General features: G+C 44.4%; 1 protein-coding gene across 1 annotated transcript; it reads right to left on the reverse strand.

The window, feature by feature from the left end:
- Positions 1-2,138: 2,138 nt before the first annotated feature.
- aff3 (AF4/FMR2 family, member 3) lies at positions 2,139-18,991 on the reverse strand. Its single transcript, XM_076746226.1, has 19 exons — positions 18,806-18,991; positions 16,863-16,907; positions 13,148-13,222; positions 12,211-12,244; positions 12,042-12,099; positions 11,227-11,278; positions 10,451-10,485; positions 10,081-10,270; positions 5,846-7,828; positions 5,584-5,711; positions 5,301-5,463; positions 5,109-5,212; positions 4,875-4,938; positions 3,992-4,128; positions 3,810-3,881; positions 3,599-3,692; positions 3,414-3,463; positions 3,102-3,307; positions 2,139-2,970 (listed from the first exon to the last, which is right to left on the reverse strand). Exons 1-19 carry the CDS (start codon positions 18,875-18,877, stop codon positions 2,849-2,851), a joined length of 3,684 nt encoding a protein of 1,227 aa, XP_076602341.1. The 5' UTR covers positions 18,878-18,991; the 3' UTR covers positions 2,139-2,848.
- Between the last annotated feature and the right edge of the window lie 559 nt (positions 18,992-19,550).

Here is a 19,550-nt window from a genome sequence, read left to right on the forward strand (position 1 = left end):
ACGGCGAAATATAGTAGTTCCGGAGAAAATTTTCAAAATAAAACATTAGGTTAGAAGACTGTCAGCACTACGCCTATTGATTTATGACGAATGAAAGTGACGAAGACATGAAACGCTGATTTTGACCTTGTGAATTTCCAGGATAATCCTGGAAAAGATTTTATTTTCTGTCTTGCTTTTTATTTCTCATTTAAATGTCTCTATAATTTAGTTTGTTGAATAGTGTTTCAACTTCATTCTGCTTACCTCTAACCACCCTGTATTCATAATAATATGATCTTGTGTTTGCAATGATAATTAAGGAATTTATCATCAGCTTGGTCTGACCATTCTCCTTGGCGAGTCAAGTAACTGATCATGTCTGCCAAAAAAACGGTACTTTATTTTCAAATCAAAACACACTTCACTTCCGGTTCTGCTTTGGCTTCTCTTCGCAAACTTGATCCAGCTTATCCCCCGGCTTCTTGTTTTTAGCTTCAAGCTGTGTTGTAATGCTGCCACTATGCGGGCATCCGAGTGCATGTCACCTGAAATGACTGTACAGCAGCTCTCTGTACAGTTTCAAACCGCCCACTCTGAGACTTTCACACCAATTTGCCCTTTAGGCTCGACATGAGCAAGAGCGCCGTCGTTGTGAAGCTGTTTGATGATGCAGGCATCGTTGGTTATCGCACTCTGACACGTTGTTCACCTTGGAAAAACTGTCTCCGCGGCTTGATTCAGGGGTGTTTGAGTGCACCCACACCGCCTGCTCTCCTGCAGTAGACAGTCGATCAAGAGCAGTCTAGGTTTTTTTTTTTCGTTGTGTACTGTCTGGCTCCGAGCACGGTTGTCCTCAGACGGCCCGGCACGCAGGGAATAACGGCCGTGACGCAGAGGCACGTGCAGACTGAACGAGCCAGGAGTCCGCTCCGACAACCTCACATGGAGGCAGTCAGAAGTCACCCCGTGCAGACAGAGAGAACAGTAAAAACTGAACATCTGCACATGTGTCTCTTGCAGCTTTGTGTGTCAGCGCCTCATTTGACCTGGACTGATAGACACGTGATCTGCTGGCTTTTTGAGACTGGCTCACTTGACTTCAAATCTGTTGGTCTGCCTCATACATAACAGTCACCTTTGAGTTGAGGACAGTGGGGTAAAGTAGGTCATAGTGCAGGAATAGAGGAAAAAACGTCTACAGTCTGCCGCTGGAATAGTTTGCAACAGACCTCATTTCACAGAATCAAAGAAGCCAGGATGCTATTGACCCAAGGCTTGTCGTGTCCCGATGAGCCCCCTTATTGGTTGTTCTCTGTTGCTATGGTACCAGACATCAGATGCTGAAGTTTCATGCGCGACTTCTCAGTCGGTGCAGCAGGAAGTAGTTGCAGTGATGGAGAGTCAGAGAATGATGCGTGAGTGTGTAGAGAGAGGAGGATCTCTGCACAACTGGACTGAGTAATCGGTCTGACTCACACACAGTCACTGACGCCTGTGGTGTGTGTATGTGTATGTGTGTTTGTGTTTGTGTTAGTGACAGCCAGAGAAAGACAAACGACATATAGGACTCTCTTCCTTTCCAAGAGAAATGCCTCAATATATTCAGGCATGAGCAATTGATTTAAAACACACCCTGCCAATATACCTTCCCTGACAATATAATTGAACAGAAAAGACACAGTGAGGCAATAAGAGCAGGGTGTTCAGTCAGAGGCTCGGGAGCTTCTCTGAGCGCCTCAGATGGAAAAGGCACCTGAGGACACAGCATCACTTGTGGATGGGGAGCATCCTTGTTCATAAATAATTACTGGAAATTGTGCAACAGTCACAGTATCAAAGAGTAGCTTACTGTATGTGCGAAATGTCACGCGCCGATAGCTTCGAATCACTGCCCACATCTTTCATTTGATGAGCAGATTTTGAGAGGGTGTGATGAGCTAATGGCCTGAGGAAAGTTTTCGACTAAAGATGACATTTTAACCCTCCCACTTAAGTTAAAACATACAAATGACCAAAAATAAAGACCAGGAGATCATCACCTCTATCATGATGCTACCAGTCTCATTTGGGCTGTAAGAAGATGGAAATTAAACAAAACATACTTCAGTTCTAGAGCCAAGAAAGTAAACTTTGTCTGAGTGACCCTCCAACTTCATTATTCATTCAGTTACATAACCCCACACTCAAACAGGGACAAAAATACATTTTGCATAAAGAGAACATGACTGTTGGCAACAGCAACATTTTTTCTTTCTTTTTTTTTTCTAAAAACAGATAATCCCTCAAATATTGCACAGTAAAAACACAAGCAAGTGAAAACATCAGACTTTTGAAAAGAAGAGTCCTTAAAAAACATCATCAGGAAAAGATGCAGACAAGTTTCCCACTTTGGACAAAGCGGTATATGACTGGTTGGTCCTTTTCAGCATCTTCTCCTGTTTTGGCCCCAGAGAAACAGTCCGCTGCACAATGATTTGTTCCAGAGTATGAAAAAGGCTTCACACGTGAAATTGCACATACAACTGAGTCCAAACGAGTCCTGTTTCTGTCACCACGGGACATTTGGCAAATGGTTAGAGACTTCAAATCCACAGCATACACAACTCTTCAGATTAATCCACAGATGAAGAAGAAAGTGCATGTAGTTCATCTGTGACAAGTGAAAAGATTGTTCCTTTGCTCACAGTAAGAACCAGATAGCGGACACCGCATCATCCTATGAGGAAGATCAGGGTCTACGTGGGATTTCAAGTCCATTTCACACAGGAGGCATCTGTCCTGTCAGCTGCATAGAGATCCAGAGTTTTGTCTCTTCTAAATAAGGCCTGGGGATCCAGTGGGCAGGTAAAAGTAAATCCTTTCCTTGTTAGTTAAGTTTGGCACTGATGCGTATCCACTGAAGAGCCTGTCTGGTGTATTGGACCGCGTGAGCGATGCTACTGTGCAGAGTCAATGGCCCAGACAAAGTGTTCAAGTAGTTGAAGAACTCTGGAATGCAAGGGGAGGATGAAACACATTCATTTGACACATGTGGTGCATTTTCATGTAAATCTGTAAACAAAAGGCTTTTTTTTTGTCATCTCATGCACTGAATGTGTGACTCACTGCAGCCTCCATACCTTTATTCTCCTTTGCAAGGTTGTCTGCCACCTCCCAGTACTCGTAGCTGAACAGGACACTGTTGGTAATGTTCAGGTGACTTGCTGCCATCTGGTGGATACGTTGGGGAATGCTTATGAGAGAGGGTAAGTTGTTGCCCCCGTTTGAACCCTGTCTGAGGTGTTTGGCATTGGGTGAGAGTGAAGATGGGGGTCCTCCTGTGCCCCTGGGAGTTAAAAACACAATGCAGTGATGGTGGTCAGTGAAGGTTCAGTGGCTGTTGGATGCAGATGAATTCAAGAGCGTGTGATATGAAGCTATTATCCACCTACTTCCCACAGTCGTTCCAGCAGGGTGGTGTAGAAGGCACTTTGGAAGAACTCTGTAATGACACCATAAACAAGACTGAAAGTCATCCAAACCCGAATGTTTACATCTACCAAAAACTGTCCAGAAATTGAAACGACAATAAAATTTCCTGTATATGGCACATCAGACTTGTTGTTTTTAGACAAACCTTAAAGTAGTCCAGCAGAACCTTGGAGTATTTCAGTGCATGGTCCTTCTTTAAACGAAACATTTGCCAGTAAAGGAGGGCAAGGCATCGGAAACTGTGGGCACACAAGCACAAGTCAAAGAGACTCATACGGACCACAAATCATCCCCAAAATGCAGGTCCTTCAGCGTGATGATAGATGTGGCATAAACAGAGGCGATGACATACGCACCACAGAACCGCCAGCTGTTTGTCTTCCTGTCTCGCTCCAGGGCCAGAGTGGCTCTTCAGTCTCATTGCGTACCTTAAGACACAGGACTGTTAACAATGGAGCTCCAACGCACGGATATGTGTATATCTGATTGTCTCTATGTCCAAATCCAAATGACTTGTATCTGTTCTTGCACAATTCACCTAATAAGCTCCACTGTCTCTGAGTACATGGCATAAGGAGACTTTGCCTCGAGTGGCCCTTCCTCCATTGCTTTCCCACATTCCATGAAGGAGAGAGCAGCGTCAATATAGTTCACAGCCTTCCCCAGCTTGTCCACCTGGGAAAAAGACATTCAGACATCATAAACAAGCATTTATCTGAGAGGGTCTTCAATTCTGTGCATTCAGTGGTGAGATCCAGGATGTGTTTAGCCTAGCTTAGCACAAAACGTACACACAGAGGGGACCAGCTAACCTAGCTCCATTAAATGTGCTTTCTAGCGACTGGGTGGCGCCGCACTTCTCCTCCTCTTTATTCCCATATGTTAGGTTTCGTATGTTAGTTTTTCTCTGGGTAAATATTTCTAACCCTGAACAGACAGCTGTGCATCTGTGAGGTCACAGAAATTTCTTTAAAGGTACTGCTGTTAAAGATGTTTTCAGTTGTTGGCCCAGGAGATTCTTGGATGTACTTGTGTATATTTGTGTGTATATTTTCACTCTTTAGTTGTTTCCCCCTGCTTCCAGTTTTTCCACTGAGCTAGGCTAAACACATCCTGTACCAGCTTCTGCTCTAGTTGGTATCGAAGATTCTGGCCCTGATGCAGAACTACGCACCAACATACCAGAAACTGCCATTTAAGAGTCTCAAGAGGAAGCAAAAAACATATACATGAATTTATGTTTTGGAGCATCCTCCTTCTCTATTTTAAACTGTCTCATCCAGTATGAACTTATCAACACATGGAGGTGCATTCTGATGTGAGGTGTGAACTGATGCATGTAGAGCTGTCCACTTGTGACTGGATCACACATCATGCATGTTAACAGCAGGTGTAAACAGGGCCGATGATCAAGGGCTCACCATTGCGTCTGCACGGTGCTTCATCCTCTTAGCTTCATGTAAGTAGTACTCAGCATGGTGAGGCCTAGGAGGATGGACAGCAGCACAGAGAAATGAAAAAAAGAGCAGCGCAGTCACAGTGTTTTATGTCATCAATAAGTCTGATTCTCAGCTGTCTGCTGAGTCTGTATCTGACAAACATCCAGCTATGGGCTATGCAGTGATGAACTGTGTGGACTTGATATGACTGCTCACGTTTCATGGTTTGCCACCACCCCCTTGTGTCCTGCAGGGCCCCAGGACTCGGATGGGGTTTGGGGCTGTCTCGACACTTTTACACATTCCACCTCCATCTTGGGCTGAGTGCACAGATCAAAAAGAGGTCAAATAAACCAAACTGCAAGCAATGAAGCTGGGTTGATCTAAACAGGTACTTTTTTGTGCTACCTTTATAGCAGAATCTCTATTCTTGTCTCTGTTCTTGTGGACATGGACGTGATGCTGCTCTGAAGTCTTTGTTTTGGAGGAAGGCTTGGTGGACTCGGTGCTGTCGGACAGTGGAGACAGGGGAGTCAATGGCCTCTTGCTGTCCAAGTACTCCTCCAAGTACCTGCAAGTGAACATACCCATATACGTATACATTGATACAAACACTCATAACATGGGATGTAGATATAAATACACTGATGTGAATACATAATGACTGAAAGGGAGTGGTGGGTTTTCTCACCCATTGTGTGTGGTCTCAGTCACAAAGGTGTGCTCAGCTGTGTGAGATGAAGAGTCTGTGCGGCCTGAGAGGTCATTTGTATAAGGAATACTTCTCTTGCTCTCTCTGTGTGACACACCATTCTCCAGCTGGTCACACACAAACACACACATGCATGCTTTGAAGAACAAGCCTGTATCGATGCTTCATGCCTCACATACATGCATGAAAACGTGGACATCAAATTCAAGAGGAAAAGTAAATACATGAACATGTTTTATACCTTGCGTTTCCTTTTGCCGTCTTTGCTCACAGTCTCGGGGACATACAGGTGTTTCATAGCCTCTCTTTGCTTGTCCTTGGTTGATGAAGAGGAGGAGGAAGAGGACGGCTTGTTCACAGTAGAGCTGGCAGCGCTGTCCGGGACCCTTTTGAGAAGACAGAGGTCTATCTGCACCACCAGATTTCTAAGCCCTCGCTGGGAAGGTGCTGTAGCCTTCTCACCTCGGCCAAAGGGGACCAGGGTGTAGAGTTTTTGCTTCCCCTCACTCTGCTGCCCTTCACTTGGATTACCTGTGGCGGGCCCTCTGGGGTGCACCACCTTTGGCCTGTTGGCATCAGTTGTGCCTGAGCCTTGCTGCCCTCTCTTGGCGAGTCTTTTGTGAGAGGTAGAGTCTGCAGGAACTTTGGTGATGGCAACCTGTTGTTCAGACTCTGAATCTGAATTTGATGATGAGGAGGAAGAGGATGAGGAGGATGGTCTGTGAGGAGTTGGGGAACGTGACGGAGGAGGCGAACGGTCTTCTCTCTCCTCCTCACTCCTGTCTCCCTTTCTTGTCCGCCCCTTGTGGCGCGAGTCGTCTTGAGGGCGGTGTCGATCGCTGTTGGTAGGCAGTCTCTGTTTGGCCTGGACTGTTTGCCATTCGTGTCTATGTTGCTGCTCCCTCCTCCTGCTGTTTTCCCCTCTTGCTGTCTCCTCTCTCTTCTTCCTCTGCCTCTCTATCACTCGCTCCTCCTCTTCCTCCTCCTCCTCCTCGTCTGCCGAACTCTGGATCCAGGGACGTCTCAGCAGCTGCTCCTCCGCCAGCCTCCTGTCTTCCTTTCTCTCGTGTCTCCCTTGGTGTTTTTCCCGATGTCTGTCCTCTTTTCTCTCTTGTTTTCTCCCCTCTTCTCGGGCCAGATGATGGTGTTCCACCTCTTGCTCCTTGGACTGGGGTCTCTTCTGCTTTGTTTTTGTATGGTTAACATGAACAGGAGTTGGCGCTTTTGCCTCCCAAGACTTGTCTCTAGGTTTAAGGCTAGGACTTGATTGAGAGTTCAGCCCAGTACTAGAATTAGTCGGAGCTTTGGAGGTAGATTGGGGATGAGAACTATGACGAGCGTTAGTTTCACGACTAGTGGGAGCTAAGTACTTTGCTCTTGTGGGGCTATGTTGTGAGCCGGATGGAAGCGAAGGCCGGGGCTTGTGGTTGGAGTTGTGGTTGGATCTGCTACTCTGGTTTTGCTCAAAATGTGGTGTGTGTTTGGCTTTGGGAGCCTCAGAGGGCTGTTTAGAGCTTGGATGGAAGTTAGGCTTGGGTCTGGATTTGAGGCTGTGACTCTGGTTAGAGTTCAGAGCAGCAGAGGCCTTGGACTTGCTTTGGTCTTGATTCTGCGTGGGCCGAGGCTTGGGCTTGTGCTGATGAGCTGGCTGACGATGAGTGGTGTTTGTAGGTTTGCACTTGGTGTCAGTGTTGGGCAATGGGGCAATCCATGACCTAATTTTTGTCCTGTGGGGAGTGGTTGTTAAGCTTTGTGTTTGGTTCTGACTCTGAGCCTCAGGGTAGTGACGAACCCTGGAAGGAGGAGCAGGCAGGCTGGGACTGGGGCTTCTTGGAGGGTCTCTAAGTATAGGGCTAGGGCTACGGCTCCCATGCGGACTGGGGCAAACACTTGGAGCTGGACTGGGGATCGGGCTGTGCCTTGGGCTAGGGCTGGGACTTGGGCAGGTGCTGGTGAATGGGCTGGGGCTGGGGCAGTAGCTGTAACCAGGACTGGGTAGGGGGCTGTTGTTGTCACTGTAATGGAACTGTGGGCTGAGAATAGGGCTTTGGCTGGGGCTGTACTCCTGATTGCTGTCCCAGGACCTGGCTGGAGATGGGGCTCGTTGGGTGTGGGGAGAGGGAAAGCGCCCTGGAATGCTCTGGGAGGGATCCTGTTCACTGCGGGCAGATTTTTTCTTCAGCCATTTATCCAGCTGCCACTGGGCAGCAGAGGGGTGGTCAGTCTTAAGAAAGCACAGAAGAAGAGACAAAAAAAATGTTAAATATCAGTCATAAATTGGATGAATTTAAAATGAATCTTGGCATGCATGTGCGGTGGTGGAAGAAGTCTACATAGATCCTTTCTTAAGACAAAGTCCAAATACACCAACATAAAAAATACTCTGTTACAAATAAAAGACCCACATTAAAAATCTGAGTCAAGTATTTTCAAGAAAATTGACTTAAAATATCAAAAGCAGTTATATATAGAAAATATATTAGTGATGTATTCATGTGTAAGTGGCATTTTATTGCAGCAAAATTTCAACAACTTCATATGTTATATATGTACTATAAAGACAATTCTGGCTATTCTTTAAAATCAGATCTGTCCAGTAATAGTATGTCTATCTGTTAAATTGTGTTTTCTGCTTAATTCAAATGAACCTAACCTAAAGAGGTAACTGTATCTTGAAATAAGAAAGCATATATTGTATCTCTGTACTGGAATTATGAAAACTGAAACTTGATTTTAGCAAATATTTGAAACAAACTGATTTGAAAAAGGCTCAAACAGTCTTACTGCGCTGGTGTTTTCTTTTTAAATAAAGGACTAAATTATTCAGTAAAATGATGTGATGCAGGAAATGTGCATCAAAATTTAAAAGTTGACCATTTGAAAGTTGAAAAATTGGGTATCTTAAGCTCTGAACTGTAAATAGAAATGTAGTGAAGAAGAAGAAGTATGAAGTAACAGAAAACGGAAATACTCCTCCTCTTGTTCTCAGGTACAGTAGGTAAGTAAAGTACTTTGGGCATTTCACCACTGCACACGTCTTTTTATACACTCATTAAGAATTAAAACTAGATGAAAAGAGATGGCAGTAGGTGTGAGAGAAGGCACGATACCTTAGCTTTACATTTAACCCTGAGAGGAATGACACATACTGGCGTGTGTGTGTGCACATACCACAACACTGTCACACTGTAAAAGGACCATCTAAAACGCACTACATTCACTGCACACAACAAACACCTCAGCTGCCACGAAAACAATTCAAACTCCAAATGACAAACCTGGATCGTGACTCATGTCTAAAATGTGTTTGCTCAATAAGAAAATCCAACTGACATTATAACCTCCTTTCAATAGCCTACTCACTTCATGGTCTCACAGTCCACATCTGTGCTTACAGAAGCTCAACCCCCATCCAATTATGCCAAATGACTCACTTGATGTTTGCTTAACGACTGGTTTGGTAATGGTAAGAATGAGCAGAACACAAGGGAAAGCAGGAGTTTTTACTCAAGCAAAAAAAAAAAAAAAAAAGGAAGAGGATACTCACGGCTGGAGAGCGAACTTCTTTCCTTCTCTCACGTTCTCTTTTTCTCTCTTCGCTGAGCAGAGGCTAAATTAAACCTCTACTCCTCAAGTCAAACAGTGACCCCCCCCCCGTCCCCACATCCCTCGCCCTCTTTCCAGAGAAGACACTGCATCTCTTGTACCGTCTCGGCTGCCCTCCCTCCTTCTTTTCTGTCCCTCCCTCTCTCTCTCTCTCTCACTACCTGGAACTCTGGTTCTGCTGCCTCCATAACTCCAACCCCCATCTCTTCCTTGGGAGACATTTAAACAGTCCACGTAAATGAAAAACACATGGTGTGCACACCCCCACCCCCCGCCCCAAACACCCTCCACTCCCTCCTCCGCTACAGGGGCCCAATGTAGCGCATGTTTAGTGATACAGTCCACTATGTCATACAGGGCCTTCCATTCATACAAGAGGAGCAGGTCTCTCTTCCATTCCCCACATAGCACACATCTCAATGCCCCACACCTCCCAAAGCCCATCATACCCACCCTGCTCTACACCCATCTGAGGTGCTGATACACAAGTTGTCCACATTGTCTGTGCATGGTTGTTTTGAAAGAGAAGGTAGCTCTTGCTGTTGATGTCAACATGACCCCAAGTCCTGATGACTTCCACGTCCTGAGGGCTTTCCTCTTTAAGACCGGACCTGTTGACATGACACCCAGGCACTAATTCCCAAAGCTACTTCTGCCCCATGACGCCCCCTCCTCCCCCCTCCTCTCCAACTCACGCAATGCATTCTTCATTCCTTCACCACCCCCCCCCACACCTGCCGTCAGCTGCCTCCAGGCCACTGCTCCCTGTCAAGAATTCACCCGAAGACACACAACCAGAGGAGGAGACAGATAAGCGACACACTGAGGAGAAGATAGGGAGCAGAAGAGGAAGCGGCTCAGCGTTGATACCTCCTTGATGCTGCACGGCGGCTGCGTGTTGGCGAGTGACGAAGGCCCTGGGGGAACTTCTGGGCTCCGGCTGGGGCTCCGGGAGTGAAGGCTACTGCTGCCCGACTCGGCGGAGCAGTCTGAGCCTGAAGAGTCTGAGCTGGAATGTCTCACCCGCCTGCCATGTGTGTGCGCTTGCTGTGCTGACAGGCTGTCAGTCAACACACACACAAACATCAGAGAGGGGTCAGCGTGGGTGCACGGCCGAGTGGAGCAGACACATTCTGTTATTATTCACACAGTTGAACTTATGTTTACAGACAAACAGTCATGTGAAAACACCCAAAGCTCACATCCACAGTATGCACACATGATATTTGTAATGAAGTACCTGTGTTCACCCCAGGAATCGGACTCACGAGTTTCCTTCAGGAACACAAAACAGAAAACAGAAGCTTATCATCCACAGCAGCGGCAGCGCAGTGAACAGCTTGCTACACCCGATGTGTTACCTCTGCTGCTTGTCGTCTTTATGTTAATAGCAAGTACAGAGAGACTTGTGCCAAACTGCATATGGGTGTGTACACACCATTAAACAATACCAGAAAAACAGGCATCTGTCAGCAGGAGCTGCCAAACTCTACAGTCATAGTCTCTGTTTTGTTTTCCCATACAGTTTCTCTTTTTGTTCTCTCAACCCTCTCTCGCTGTCTTTCTGCCTCTTCAAGCATGCACAATAGCACGAAGACATGTCCAGCAAAAATAAAAAAATATACTAAAACATCTGGCCCATCCCATATGGGATTACAAGACACAGCTATTTTACAAAAACAAGCATCTTCTGGTAACACATGTACAAAAACAAAACCAAGAGAAGGACATTAATTGCAGCTTTATAAGTACTTTCAAATAATATATTAATGTGGAAATGTTCCAAATGCACATACAAAGCACTGCTACAAGCCTACATGTGTGCCTTCATATGTGAACAGCCACTCTTTGAGCGTCATCCACATTTACATGCATTACTAAACAATAATGCAAACGTTATTACTGTTAACCTTTCATAATAAAGAAATGGTTAACAACTTGGAAATCATCCGCAAAGCGTGTTGAAATGTGATCAGATTTTTCTGGTTGCAGGCAAAGATGAAGAGTGTCACCTACCCTCTGAGTGTCATCGTCATCACTGCTCAGCTTCAGGTCATCAGCAAGCATGCTGTAAGAAACGCACAGTCAGAACCATCACAGGCTGTCGGTAGAGATGAGCCGATCGGACTGCTTCTCCGATTCTGATACTGCTGCTCTGTTTTTCACTAATTAAACAATCTGTACACACCACTGTGTGGAACCATTGGCGTCATTGTAAAAGAAAGTGTATTTAATATGGGTCTGTCACATTATGGCCGATACCCAGTACATTTAACATCCGAGAGGTGCGTCCATAGTTTTCAGCCTCGAAGTCTGTTGTTTTTGTCTTGTTAAAGTACAAAAACTACACACATTTCAGCTAGATTGAAAAAAGGCCTAAAAACTCTTTAAAAAATGTTTACTGTTATAATAACAGTAATAACAGTAGTAATAGTAAGGCTGCTGTGTTACATAACAAAGGCTGTGTGCGAATGTGGAACACATAGTTGAACATGTGTTTCACACTAAAAAGAGGATGTAAAGAGGTAACAAACAGGAGCACATCGGTCTCCACTGACAGCGTTCAAGAATGTTAGCTGACCTTTGACCTGACCTTTGTTCTGCAGCCTGAAGCGCTCTATATATGTCGACTTCCCTTCCTCTATCATTAATGCTTTGCCCTGTGGCCGTGCAGACGATGATGTTCATGATCTGTGTCTAATTTTGGAAAAGTTGCTGAGAAGAAAACATAAATTATGTCTGTGATACATTATATCGTCGGTGTGCGTGCCACAGCGCCAGTTCAGGTTTGGTGACCTTCGGTGGATCGTGTTTCCTCATGTCCGACTTACGATTTGTGAGGTGCCACGTGAGGGTGACGGGTCATTCGCAGCTGAACATCCCCCCGACCTTACAGAGAGAGAGAGAGAGAAACCAGGCAGGAAAACATACATTAATCGAGAATTAATGAAATGATTGCATGTATCAGATAAGCAAACTCATTAGTCAGTGAACACATACTTTGCCTTTGTTGTGTACTTGGTAGTTTTGCTTCCTTGGAAAAGAGGGAGAACAAAATACAGTTAGCAAAAACCACAGACTCTGGACAATTAAAAAAAAGAGCAAAACTGACACAGCAGAATCAGAGATGTCACCCTTTTGATTCACTGCATTCTTCCTCCTTGTCAAAACCCGGCATCTACATTACCCACAATGCAACTTGCTTTGTTGACATCTGCTAGTTTAACTAAAGCACCCTCAAGCTGCCACCCTCAAGTATAGAAGAGGAGTGAGCTACAGACATCTGATGAGTTCATATCTTTTAACCTCAACACCTCCGGATTTTTTTCATTTTCAATATTTTCATTTTTCACCAGATCACACCAGAGAACGCTGTGGTTTGGAACTACTGGCAGCTACTGGCAGGTGTGGTTTAGGTGTGATTATAGCATGATTGTTCATTTAGCATCAGTTATATCACAACTGGAGAGTATTTCCTCATTGAAAGAAGAGCATGGAAATAATGGTTTTACTCTTCGTCTGACTGGCTTCAGCAAGAGTCCCTCTAAGTCTTCTGGCTCGTTGATCTGATTGGTTGAAGTTCGGCTGTGATGGACAGATGGTTCATCCAATGACCGGCCAAGTATTTTTTTGAAAGCAACTGCCCTTTGCTAAAAAGTTTCCATGGACGACTTCCCAGATGGTTCTGTGTAATCAACAATCTGGCGTGTCAGGTTAGTCTTCGCACCCATGCGACATTTCCTCAAGTGACATCACTTGACGACATTTATCAGACTTCATGCGGCCCCCTCTGGAGCCACAGAAGGTTTTATACAACTTTTTTCACACATGCAGTAGTACTCTCCAAGATCTGTGTGCGGGCTTAATCATGTCAAATCAGAGGGGTGATATATATAAAGATAAAAAACAAACACATACAACACAGACACAGGCATACCTTAGAGTTGTAGAGGATCCGCTGGGCCTGGTCACCCCCTAAGGCTTGCTGGGACGGCCAGGACTGAGTCATGTCCTGTGCGACAGCAGCGGGGGGTCAAAGGTGAATTGTGAGATGTCACTGTGATTGATGGTGTTCACATACAGAAACGTCTGCCGTTGTAAATCTGGCATTTGAACTTTCTTCATTATTCTTTCATTTAGGAGTAACTCATCTGTTCACTGTTCCTCCCCACCAGGGGGAGTGTGACTGAGTATAAATATGGCTTGGTCTCTGCTGTGTGAGTCTGTGTGTTGGCTGCAGGCTGAGATGTGTGTCACATGGTTGTTGTGGGAGTGTGTGCTTTTTGACTGTACCTTTTTTTCAGTCATTTCAAGTGTCTGCTATATCTTTGATCAGTTTTGTTATGCTTCACAGATCTTGTTTTTTTTGTTTACAGCTGTGTTCACTCAGTGAGCAAATTAATGCTACTATTTCGCTAAAGTAACTGCTCTGGTGCATGCAACAGCAGCTCCATTTGTTTTGGCTGTGAACCAATTATGCAGAATGAGCTGAAAATATGATCTACTAAACTTCTTTTTTTTTTTTTTTTAAATGCATGATTTTCATTCCAAGAGGGTTGGTCTGAGTGTGACTAGACGGTCGAGTTTCTTCGCTTTTCAAAGGTGGAAATCTCAAGATAGCTCATCAAACATTTGTCGCTGGTAAGGCAGCCCCGGGGAAATGAACATAAAAGACACCAGGTGGCTCGTGCCTCAACAAGCAATCATCAGGACCATGTGCAACAGTTGAAAGCACAAGTGCAGTTGTAGGGTGCAATAGTTGACAGAAGAATGCAGAGCAGAGGCAGACATTACGAATTACTTTGCAGAATCGAATCCTTTGAACATTTCTGGGAAGAACTCTGAAGGAAAGAACTAAGAACAGCATCCACCCATCAGCCCCGAGCAGCTGCAGGAAGCACTGTTACAGCATCTGCACAGTCAACTGTCAGTCTGCAGGTCCTTTGTTGAGTCACTGCTGTGACGGGGGTTATATAGGTCACCGAGAGAGCCGACGTGACTGGTTTAAACTTAACTGTGTGACCGCTGAACAAAAAAGTATTCGAAGATAAATATTACACCTGATTATTCATTTTCTTCATTGAAAAAAATGGGTTGCAATGTGAAGATTGTCTTCCTTTTCCTAATTTCTTATCAATATTCATTTAACAGACTTAGGTAAAACATGCAATTTTAAGACATCACTTCATACTGAGTTAATCTATGATGTACATTTGCAATTACTTTTTGTTGCATCCCAAGATAAAGTTATTCAACTCTTGAGTGCGTTGTACAATTAAGACCAAATTTAGTTAATGTGCACATAGGAACAACTAACATATCCAAAAGTTCGTGGTATTTCACCTACAGGTGGCGCTACAGCAGCACTTTTTTATGACCACAACTCTGAAGTCATGAACTCTTTTCTGCACATCCCATCCTTTTATAAATCCCCACTATTCCTCCACATGACTATATTCTCCAAAAATCATGTCTGCTCTCTCCCAATCAGTATGATTGTCTATTGCTCTATGTCTTCAAGGCAAATTGAATCCTGAATCAATATTAAAACAGTGACAGTATTTACTAACACATGACAAATTACAAATTATTCCATATTTCAAATACATGAGGTGGATGCTCACAGCCGACTGACAGTGACAGTTCATGTCTCACCCTCTGGGAGGATGAAAGAGTCTGTGCTGATTACACATGATTATACACCTGAACTATTATGAAAATTTATCCAATTTCTTATTTGTTCCTCTGCACAGCACTCGACAGGGAACCAGCCACATGGAGCGAGCTCTGCATCCACAGTACACTGTCTTTGCTCCTGCTCTGATTATAATCTCTGCTGATTAGATTGCCCGCAGTCACACTCAGACAAACCAGGCATCATTGATGCTGAACAAAATGGCCTGATTTTGTACCATTCATGCTCCATGTTAGCATGATCTGGTTCCTCAGCTGCGTCATAATGTGAGGGTATCAGCGTGTTATGTACATGTGTGTGACGATCACTGGGTGAGGGAGGGCACGGGGTAGCTTGACTGCTGAAACAGTGAGCGAGCTCTGGAAAAGGTCATGTTTTATCAGGTCCAATGTCTGAGGATTTGTGTGTGTGTGTGTGTGTGTGTGTGTGTGTGTGTGTGTGTGTGTGTGTGTGTGTGTGTGTGTGTGTGTGTCGGTGGGCTGAGTGCAGATCAGTATGTGTGGTAACAGACACCCAACTCAACTGCAGGTGTTGGGATCAAAAGGAATAGTTCAACATGTTGGAAATGATGGTTTCTCAGCAAGATTTAGATGAGTTGATTGATACCACTCACATGTCTGTACGCTACATGAAACATGACAGGCAGCTGCCGATTAGCATAGCTTACCTAAAAACCTATGTCTTGGCTGGCTGGACATAGTCTACCACAATTTTTATAAGCATTTAAAAGAGCTAAATATAAGATGTTAACTAGTTTTGGAGGTACTTGTATGCAGACTTTGTTACCTTCAGACAGAGCCAGGCTAGCTGTTGCCCCCGTTTAGAGTTTTTATGCTTATTTTCCAAAATGCCAACCTCTGTCTTTAACTCAAATGGAGTCTGCTGGAAGGAATGTTCCCAAAGATGCTCATGAGATGACACATGTTTATGAACCTGACAGGCGATTAAAGCTTTTCTCCTCCTCTTCCCATCCTCTACAGTAAGCCCTGGAGGGCAAGTGTTTCCTCTCTCTGCTCATCCATTCACTTCATTATCTCTCCTCCCTCGGTCACCAAGGACACAGCACCAACCCTCACCCCTTTCCTCCTCCAACAACAACAAGCTGTCCCAGGTGGAGCATTATGTGTTGCTATCTTCCTCCCACCCTTTCCCACCCCATGTTTTGTATCTCTGCTCTCCTCCTCTTCTCCTGCTATCTGTCCTGCACTGAGGAGAGGACCCGAGGAGCACTGATCATCTGCATTGTAGAACCCCCACCATAACACAAGTGATACCTGGGAACCTCGAGCTGAGCTCAAGAGTGAAAACAGTTGATTAACTGATGAGATGATGAACAGCTATTTTAAATATTAGTTAACAGTTTCAGTATTTCTGTTTCAGGTAAAACTCCAAACACCGTCAGACATAATAAGATATTTGAAGACCTTGGATTCTGAGAAACTTAAATTTTTCATTATTTTCTGACATCTCACTGAAATGGACTATCTGTCTGTCTTTTGTAAAGAATATTTTGTTGCAGAAAATAACCTTGTCCCAAATAGCCTGGTCTCAAACAGCTACCAGCCTGGCCCCAAATAGCAGGTGTATCACTCAGGACCCATTGAAGCACAGTGTCTAGAGTGAAGTTGTTTGGACGAGCTGTTTTTGACTAATGACTTATCGAACACTTAGAAAAACAATCAACAAATGAATCAGTAGTGAAAATAATCATTAGTTGCAGCCCTGTAGCTGGTGTTTCCTCCTCTAAGCAATGCTCTACTGTAATTACTCTATTCAATCTAGTTGGAAAAATATATAATCAAATGCAAATTCTTTAAAAAGCTGAAAACAACACTCACAGTATGACTTGATACATTTAATGAAAGATGAATCTGAATTATTTCAACTGCTATTTACTTTGTTTTATAATGAAAATCATCACAATCAAGCAATGAAAAAAACTGAAGTAATTCCTTACCTCCAGAATATCTTTGGCACAGCTGTTGAGTTGGCTTCTTGTTACCTGTGCAAACAGAAAGAAACATGTGATGGTAAAAGAGGGAAAGTCGCAGAAAGGTAAGACCCCAGAACAGCAGGCACAAGACCAGCTATCGACAAGACCAGCATGGAGAAAGAGCCGTTATCGACTGTGCACACAAACCATATTTGAGCATCTAAACTACAGCAAAGTGCAGCATGTGTCTCATCTAACATTCACTTTGTGTATAGAGTTACGCACATTCACCAGCAAATGCAGCCGTGCACACATACTCACACATACAGCACATGAACTCATTCATATCCTCCACCAGTCATTGTTCAAGATGTCAATTTTCACATTGCCTCACAAAGATAGACAGTAAAAAAAAGAAATCAGCTTCCGTTTCCCGCCTTTTTGCAACAACAGTCACAACACAGCGTAGCATCTTACTGTAAACCTCACAGTCACACACACACACACACACACACACACACACACACACACACACAGTACCCTCACAGAGCTGTGAGGAGGTTGAAGCTCAGATATGATGAGTCATATCTTTGAAATCACAGCTGCAGATGATCCAGACCAATGCTGATTCTGTTGCAAGCGCCTTTCTGTTTCCATCCACATTAGGCAACCCCCCCCCACCCCCCTTCACATTTCAGCTCACAATTCAAATTTGTGGCATGAAAGCAGAGACCATCTTGCTCAAGCATTAAGATAAAGGATAAATACTTTACATTACTTGCACTCCCCATCTGTGCAACGGTGTGTTGGTCCTTTCTGTTAATGTGGGTGTGTGTTTTATTCTGACTGTAAGTTTTGTGTGAAAAACAGATGATCCAGCAGCAAAAATTAGTAGTTTAAGTTTCCTGTTTTTAACAGCAATCACACACATTAATATTTGTCAGGTTTGCTTGTTTCGCTTTTTCATTATTGTGAATTTCTGTATTTCTATATGGACTCCATCTGCTGAACACTTACTGTCTTTCCACCTAAAATGTAAAGGCTTTAACATTGCCTCCACATATACTTCATCTGGGTGATTTGCCTCTTGTTTCTATGTGCCAGTATGTCTGTGCCATCTGTGCAGTATAAGTATGCACAGTAGAAAAAGTGTGTGTAGTACAGCGTGCGTGCCTGTGTATGTGTGTGAGTGTGTGAAACCATCTCTTCTTCCATGCATGACTCACTGAGGTCAGTGTCTGAGTGGCTGCACTCTCAGCCCGCGGATGGAAAACAGTGTGTGTGAAAACTGTCTGATTGTTACAGCCACAAGGCAGTTATGAGGCCTTGGGCACTAAATGAAAAACATAAACACAGACAGCCAGAATTTCACCTCCCTGTGGCAGCGATCAAGCTAAAGTCAGGCCTGCGTTCTCAGTTTACACTTACAGGTCCATTAGTATGGATACTATCATGTGCAATGTGTTTCACACGTTCATCCCCAGTAGCATCACAAGCTACAGTTCTGGTGCAATACCCTGATGAGTGAAATCCCTCGGGACCAAACAAACCACAACCCATCATAACACCAGCAACAAGCTGCATGCAAGCCAACTGCACTACTAAACACCTGTTACATTCTTAAAGTATCAGCAATTACTGAAGTTATGCTCATTTTCAGGCTCCCCTCAGCACTTCCATCTGTGTTGAGCGCCTTTAAGAAAATTCTGAAAGAATTTTTCTGGATAATTCCAGACTGCAGGAATTATCCACTCATTTTATTTCAGTGTTCAGATGAAAGAACTCTATACAAATAACGTGCATACATTGGTGGCTTTAAACATGCACTAATCTCAGACAAAAACATTCAAATACTCACTGAAGCAGTCAGTGACACATCCATGCTGCTCTATACACACAATAAGGATGATAACTCTTCATGCTTTCTATAAATTGGCTTATATCCCACACTCCATGCGACCTCTCACCTGAGAATATGCGCATCGGAGTAGAAAACAGACAACAGAAAGTTTCCCTTTGCCACCGTGGACAGTAGGCATGGTTCCTGGATGGTCAGCGCTCTGCTCCGGTGTCCATGCCAGTGCGGAGTCGCGCTGAGAGCGGCGGATGCGGTGCCCCTGTGTGACGCTGGCAGAGCGGCTCTCCTCTCGTGGATCCGGCGTGCAGCTGCAGGAGAGAGAGGGAGAGAGAGAGAGAGAGTGTGTGTGTGTGTTTGTGTATTTGTGTGTGCGTGTGCGTGTGTGTGTCACTGAGCGAGACAGAGGGCGATGTAGGCGGGCCGGTAACGTCAGAGATGACACACGCGCAGCTCATGCGGGGAGATCACGACTCAGAGTGGCCCCGTGGAAGCTCAACACCAGGGCTGAATAGGATAACTCAGCTGTAAATACACAGAGCTGCGACATTACAGAGATGAGGGAGTTTTATCACATCCAGTAGAACTTCAATTAATTTAACTAATTTATTTATTTATTTTTCGCCACATGGGGGCATCACTGAGCTAAAACACAGCATAGCATCAGAAGTTGATATGGCTAATGTGTTAGCAAATAGTCGCCTACATATCGAAGAAACACTGGGCAACATTAACATACATTAAGACACATGTACGATCAGTGTTCATTTTAATTTTAGTTTTCTTTGTCATCTTCACCAACACCAACCTACCTGTTGGGCAGGTAGCTAAGGTAAGCTAATCAGAGCATTGTGCTG

This window comes from Chaetodon auriga, chromosome 13 (genome assembly GCF_051107435.1).
Source record: "Chaetodon auriga isolate fChaAug3 chromosome 13, fChaAug3.hap1, whole genome shotgun sequence".
Taxonomy (NCBI): domain Eukaryota; kingdom Metazoa; phylum Chordata; class Actinopteri; order Chaetodontiformes; family Chaetodontidae; genus Chaetodon; species Chaetodon auriga.